This window comes from Lepus europaeus, chromosome 9 (genome assembly GCF_033115175.1).
Source record: "Lepus europaeus isolate LE1 chromosome 9, mLepTim1.pri, whole genome shotgun sequence".
In the NCBI taxonomy this organism is placed as follows: Eukaryota; Metazoa; Chordata; class Mammalia; order Lagomorpha; family Leporidae; genus Lepus; species Lepus europaeus.
In genome coordinates, this window is record NC_084835.1 from 92271514 (window position 1) to 92279232 (window position 7719).

The following is a 7719-nucleotide window of genomic DNA, read 5'->3' on the forward strand; positions in this document are numbered from 1 at the left end:
TAGCCAGAAATGCAGATTTCCCATCCTCTAAATAAAACATTCACATTCCCACCTCTTTGTCTTTGAACTGAAGATTTTTGAGATGAAATATAGGGATTGTGTCTGTCTTGTCAGCTTCTTAATAGAGAAGAAATGTCGGTGCCCAGAAAACTTACCTGGCACACCTGAGGATGCAGGGCAGGTGAGGTAACCACACTGCCACAGTCAGAGGAAGCCTTGACAACAGTGTGGAGCCCTGTGTCATTGCTGATTTTCCTTGGTGCTTCCTCCTTGCTGAAGGGAGGTCCTTGGTCGCTTTTCTAGTTAGAACCTTACGTGTTCAGAGAAGATCCTTTATGTGGTTGCTCTCAGGTAAAGCTAGAAGTTAATCTTATCTCAGAGAGCTTCAGGCTCCAGGGCCATTGAAGTGGCACAGTGGGTTAATCTTCTGCCTGCAGTGCTGTTGCAGCGCCAGCAACTCATATGGGCTCCGGTTTTAGTCCCGGCTGCTCCTCTTCCAATCCAGCTCTCTGCTGTGGCCTGGAAAAGCAGTAGAAGATGGCCCAAGTCTTTGTGCCCCTGTACTCGCGTGGGAGACCGAGAAGAAGCACCTGGCTCCTGGCTTCGGGGCGGCACAGCTCTGACTGGTGCGGCCACTGGGGAGTGAACCAGCGGACGGAAACTTTCTCTCTGTTTCTCCCTCTCACTGTCTACAACTCTACCTCTCAAATGAATAAATAAAATCTTAAAAAAAAAAAAAAAACAAAGAAAGCTTCAGGCTTCATAGAATAGCACTTCCCACATTATAGTTACCATTATAGTTAATTGTGTACTTATTTAAACTCAACCCGATGCTGTGATTTCTAAAGCAGTGAATGAATGGAAGAATGAGTCCTTTGCTTCCCATTGGAGACCTGAATATCTTGGTATGCATATGGACACACTAGAGAATAATAACTATTGATTGCATTAAAATATTTTGATATTTAAAAATATCAATATATCAAAAATATTTTATTTTGATTTTTTTTTGACAGGTAGAGTGGACAATGAGAGAGACAGAGAGAAAGGTCTTCCTTTTTGCCATTGGTTCACCCTCCAATGGCCCCCGCGGCTGGCGTGCTGTGGCCGGCGCACCGCGCTGATCTGATGGCAGGAGCCAGGTGCTTCTCCTGGTCTCCCATGGGGTGCAGGGCCCAAGTACTTGGGCCATCCTCCACTGCACTCCCTGGCCACAGCAGAGAGCTGGCCTGGAAGAGGGGCAACCGGGACAGAATCCGGCTCCCCGACCAGGACTAGATCCCGGTGTGCCGGCGCCGCAAGGCAGAGGATTAGCCTATTGAGCCGCGGCGCCGGCCTTATTTTGATATTTTTAAAAATTATTTTATTATTTTCATTTTATTCGGAATGCAGAGATAAAGACAAAAAGCGGCAGAGCTTTCCCATCTGCTGGTTCACTCCACAGATATTTACAACAGCCAAGTCTGTGTCAGGTTGAAGCCAGGAAACTAGAATCCCACTGAGGTCACCCACATGTGGGCAGGGACCAGAGTGCGTTCACCATCACCTGCTGCCTCTCAGCGTGTGCACTAGCAGAAAGCTGCATGGAAAGCAGAGAAGCTGAACTGAACCAGGAGCTCTAATGTGCAATGTGGGCTTCCCCAGTGATGACTTTAAACCCACCCCCAAACATCCACCCCCTAGTGCTTTTTAAACATCAGTCCTTCCGTCATAAAATTGTCTCTGTCTACTTCTGTTTTTTGCTTCTCTTTTTAACAATGTAATGTTAAAAGCAAGGCAAAGCCAAATATTTCAGATGTTCCTCATCAGGGGCTCTCAAAGCTCCTTACTGTCACAGTACTTATCATTTTGTAGTTTGATGAACGGGTTACATATTTGTCCTTCCTTTCACAATCTGTAGGAACCTTCAAAATAGTCACTGTGTCTTCTACCACTTTGTATCCCAGCTATTCAGGTTGGCACACAGTAGTTGCTGTGAACGTGCTGAGAAGAAAAGGAGTGAATAAACAGCCATCCTCATCTTAGGAGCTCAATCAGGTGCGCTGCTTTGAATTGGAGCCTCTTTATAGACATCTAATAGGTAGAGTTCTCCATCTAGTGGACGATGTGCTGCAATGCAACCAGAAAATGGAATTTAAAACATTACAGTGTATTTTTACTAGGCTGCCTAGGTTTACAAATGTTTAACTGGAAAAAGAATAACAATTACCATTCCTCAACATTGAACACAGCAATACATAAGACACAAATTCTTTAAAACATACTATTTTTGTCAAATATTTTTGATTGAAAAACCTTTAGGAAAATTCCCCTGGACTTGGTGAAATTATGATACTCTCTCCATTGTGCTCAAATATGCAGATGTATATTCATCCTTTCAAATAGTGTCCTTCCTGTCACTCTCACCACCTGTCCTTTAATGTCACTTAACCTAGTTAATGTTTTGCCACAGGAGACAGATGCTCTCAGTTGTATGCAAATTTCACCTTCACAAGCATAGCCTTTCATTATCTTTACATTTTCTCAATTTCAAAAATACTGTAATATATCAATGACCTTTTAAAATAAAATTACTTGAAACTATTAGTTTAACCTGTGCTATGCATGTCTTTAAATTTGAAAATGGTGCAGTAGAGTTTTAGAAGCACCATTCCCAATAGCTTTATGCTTGATCAGCATTGCATGCTATGCCTTGTCTCTGGTCATATGTTTCTTTTTTATGTTAAAAAAAATCCAACCATCATGTTATTAAGAGATATTTTGCAATGCTATTCTATGGAAACAGTATACTTGACTTAATACAAAAGTTTAACACATGGCCCCAGATTCTAGGAAGCCTTAAATCTATTAGGAGAGCTCATATTTTTATTAAAAAAAAAAAAACTCTGATTACCATACTTGCAATTCTGTCCAAAACAGGATTGTAGCTAATGAAGTTATGCTAACAACATTTTAAAAATGTAACAACATGGAATACATGAATCTACTACTTCAGGCATTAGGCGATAAGTATCACAAGTTTTTTTATTTTTAAAAAAATTATTTATTAATTTGAAAATCAAAGTTATGCATGTGGTGAGTTGCATGTGCACATGGACTCACTGCCTGGAGGCACTTTCTAAACCACCACAGCATTAGAAAATATTAAAACTAAGCACAGAAAGTAAAAATACCCAGAAATGATGAGTAGAGTATTGTATAGTTAAAGTCCTTAAAGGAGAGGAGTGCAAAACAATTGAATAAATAATAGGCAAAAAAATTCAAACATGAAAATTCTGGATCAACATATTAAAAAACTGAAAGAATGCTAAATATAGAAAACTACATAAAGTCACATTATGGTAAAATTTCTTAAAGCTAGTAATAAGAAAATCATTAAGTAAAGTGTGAGGAAAAAATCACATAAAGAGAATTAAGACAAAGATTAAAGTAAATTTCTCATGGAGCAAAATGCAAATATGAAGACAGTGAGATAACATCCATAAAGTAGCATAAGAAAAAAATTGATAATCTAGAATTCACCACCCAGTGAAGTTATCTCTCACAAATGATGATAAAATCAAAACACTTCAGAAGCATCAAAACTGAAAGCAATAATCACCAGACCTGCACTAAAGACGTACTGAAGGAAGTCCTTTGGGAAGAAGGAAAATGGTTCAGTCCACATGTGTATCTGAATCTGAGCAAAACAGTGCAGATCATCAGAAACAGTAATCATTCCGTGAGTCAGGTCTCAATAAATTTGAAATGAGGTGCCAGTGTTGTGGCAGTGTTGGCATCTCATATGGATGCTGGCTTGTGTCCCAGCTTCTCCACATCTAATCCAGTGCTTTGCTAGTGGCCTGGGAAAAGAAGCAGAAGATGGCCCAAGTGCTTGGGCCCTGCCATTCATATGGGCAATCAGATGAAGCTCTTGAGTCCTAGCTTCAGCCTGGCCCACCTGAGATGTGAGCCAGTGAATGGAAGGTCTCTCTCTTTGTGTTTCTCCATCTCTCTGTAACTCTGAATTTCAAATAAATAAATAAATCTTAAAAAAAAAAAACATTTGAAATGAATTTTTACAAAACTATGCTATCAGGACATAATGTAATTAACATAAAAATTAAAAGATCTTAAAAATCCCAAAATATTTAGAAGGTAAATAACACAATTATAAATATCATAAGGTTAAATAAAGGAAAACATGTCATTAGGAAATTGCAGCATATTTTGAACTTAATAAAACAGAAATGTGACATTGTCAATTATATATCACTAAAACAGACCTTAGAAAGAAATTCCTATTATAGTTCAACTTTTGAAAATTACATCTCAAATCAATGATCTCATCTTCAACCTTAAAATCACATTGTATCAGCTGGCACCGCGGCTCACTAGGCTAATCCTCCGCCTTGCGGCGCCAGCACACCGGGTTCTAGTCCCGGTTGGGGCACCGATCCTGTCCCGGTTGCCCCTCTTCCAGGCCAGCTCTCTGCTGTGGTCCAGGAGTGCAGTGGAGGATGGCCCAAATGCTTGGGCCCTGCACCCCATGGGAGACCAGGAGAAGTACCTGGCTCCTGCCATTGGATCAGCGCGGCGCGCCGGCCGCAGCGGGCTGGCCACGGGGGCCATTGGAGGGTGAACCAAGGCAAAGGAAGACCTTTCTCTCTGTTTCTCTGTCCACTCTGCCTGTCAAAAAAAAACTAAAACAAAAACAAACAAAAATCACATTGTATCCAATAAAAGGTATAAGTATTACATATAAACAAAATATTTTGAATAATAAAGTGATAACATTTTAAAGAAACTAAAAAGGAAGATTAAAATTAAGAGAAAATTAATAACAGGATGAAGGAAAGGATAAAGATCAGAGTAGAAGTTAGTAAAGTAGAAAACAAAAATAAAAGAGCTAATCAATGAGGCTAAAAGTTGGTTCTTTGAGAAGATCAGTTAAACTGATAAGGGTCAAACGGGTCGCAGAAGATGAAGAAACAAATTACTGTATCAGGAATGAAAACATAACATCTCCAGAGATTCTTCAGATAGAGAATAATAAGGGAATATTGAGAATATTCTTTTGATAGTCAAAATATAGATGCAATAGACAAATTTCTTGAACATCAAAACTACCAAAACTCACTTCGAAATAAATGTAAAGATCTGAATAGTCTTATATAAATTTACATTACTGAATTTTATTTAAAAATCTTCAATCCTCAAAAATAATTTAACATTTATTAGATCAAGATGAAAGGAATTCTCTGTATTGTTTTTTCAACTTGCCCACAAGTAACCACTTGTTTACAAGTATGTAGACACACACTAAGTAGAGAAAGCTTCCAGAACTAAAACCAGACCGCTTCACTGGTAAATTCCATTAAATTATTTAGGAAGAAATAATTCTGCTTTTATATAAACTTTCTAGAAAATTTAATTAAAATTAAAGAGGAGAGAATGCTTTTAAACTGAATACAAGAGACCATCATTCCTTTAATATATTAAAAGAAAATCTTAAAAACTGAGATACAAATATATTCTTCAAAATTCTTACAAAGTCAATACAAATATAAAATATAATCTGTCATTATAATATGAGGTTTATTCCAAGAATGCAAGGTAGGTTTAAAAGTGACCAATTATTGGGTAGGCATCCAGTGGAGCTATTAAGGTGCTACTGGGGTGTGCACATCCCACATTGGCTGTCCCATTTTGGAGTGTCCAGTATTGGAGTGTCTGGGTTCAAGTCTCAGCTCTGCTCTAGATTCTAGTTAGCTGCTTTGTACCCTAGAAGCACTCAATAAAGGCTCAAGTTGTCAGATCTTTGCCACTCATGTGGCATATCTAGGTTGAGTTCCTGATTTCTGACTCTGGCCTCCAGCCTGGGGCTCTTACAGATATTTGAGGAGTAAGCTGGACGATGGAAGCGCTCTCTCTCTCTTTCTCTCTCTCTCTCTCTCTCTCTCTCTCTCTCTCTATATATATATATATATATATATATATCTATCTCTATAACTGTCTTTTATTATTTTTAACAATCTATTTTTGCTCTTTAGGACAGACATTTATTACCGAACTATAAATTAGAGGAGGTGGGGTGGCGCAGGGAGTCAAGCCGTCACGTTTTGGGTGCCTGCCCTCTCTCTCCATCCTCCTGGGCCTGGATCCTGAGCTCCTCATCCAGGCGCTCCTTCGCAGGGACCACCTTGGACTGCAGATAGAAGGAGCCGCCCACGGACTTGTCATTCACCTTAAACAGGTGCTCGTAGTTCTTCTGGATCTCCTCAGGGCTCAGCTTGGAGACGTTGAGGATCTGCTGTGCCTCCTGGAGACTCAGGCCTGAGAGGCTGGAAGCAGCTGCAGACTGGTGGCCGGCGCGGCCCCCGGGGCGTCAGCTGCTGCCCGGCTGGCTGCAATTTCCTGCCGCAGGGCCCGTGCAAAGGCCTTGCCCACCACCTGTGCGCCCATCACAATGATCTGGGCCAGGTACTTGGCCATGGCGGCCGCTCCGAGGCAGGGGCGACGCTTCTGGCTTCCTGCCTCGGGGCCCGGCTCAAAGGTGCATGTTCTTGTTCCTAGTGTTTACCAAATAGAAGAATTATAAAATTCTAAGTCAGTGTAAACCAGAAAAATAGATTAATACACAATTACTAATGTAAAAGTAGGTGGCAACAAAAGAAAATTAAAATGATATAATAAATGTAATGTACAATTATAATACCCAAATATCAATAATTCTATTAAATGTAAATTGGATATAAGTCTCAAATAAAGCAAAGGCTAAATAAGACAGAGGATATCACTAAATTCTCTTAGACAATAAAATAACTGTATTTTGTGAGCAAATTTTTGCAAATTTGACCCTCAGAGTATGATAGAAAAAATATACCATCTGATTAAGAAACAGATAAAGCACATTCTTTTTTTTTTTTTTTTTTTTTTTTTTGACAGGCAGAGTGGACAGTGAGAGAGAGAGACAGAGAGAAAGGTCTTCCTTTACCATTGGTTCACCCTCCAATGGCCGCCATGGCTGGCACGATGCAGCTGTTGCACCGCGCTGATCTGAAGCCAGGAGCCAGGTGCTTCTTCCTGGTCTCCCATGGGGTGCAGGGCCCAAGCACTTGGGCCATCCTCCACTGCCTTCCCCGGGCCACAGCAGAGAGCTGGCCTGGAAGAGGGGCAACTGGGACAGAATCTGGCGCCCCAACCGGGACTAGAACCCCGTGTGCCGGCTCCGCAAGGCGGAGGATTAGCCTGTTGAGCTGTGGCGCCGACCAGCACATACATTTTTAAAACTCTTATTATTCATTGTGAAAGAAAATTTCACAGCTCATTTGTGTTTCTGTAATATCCAAGACATCAAAACAAAATAAGAAATTATAAGTTCGTAAACATATGTATGTGTGCAGAATCTGTACACTTATATGTACAAATGCGCACAGAGGAAATAAATGGCAAATTTTAGCTACAAATATAAAAACAAAAATTTTAAATGAAGTGTCATAAATCTATTACAAGCTAAATATAAATACATGTGGACATTGTAAAAAGTTCATGGAAAAGTGAAATTATGAGATAACATGCATTTTTCACAAACTTTTCAAGTAATGTCATATAAGAATTATATTTATAGTAATTGTTTACTATTGGTTGATTTGAAAAGGACTTTGATACACACTTTAAAAAGTCAGTTAATAAAATTCACTTTTTATTTAATGCTCTCTTAGCTTGATACAGCTTTTC

At 39.7% G+C, this 7719-nt stretch overlaps 1 protein-coding gene across 1 annotated transcript; it reads right to left on the reverse strand.

The window, feature by feature from the left end:
- Positions 1-6036: 6036 nt before the first annotated feature.
- On the reverse strand, positions 6037-6529 carry PAM16 (presequence translocase associated motor 16). Its single transcript, XM_062200268.1, is given in 2 exon segments — positions 6037-6361; positions 6364-6529. Coding segments are annotated over 2 exon segments (378 nt in total). The 5' UTR covers positions 6475-6529; the 3' UTR covers positions 6037-6094.
- Positions 6530-7719: the final 1190 nt, after the last annotated feature.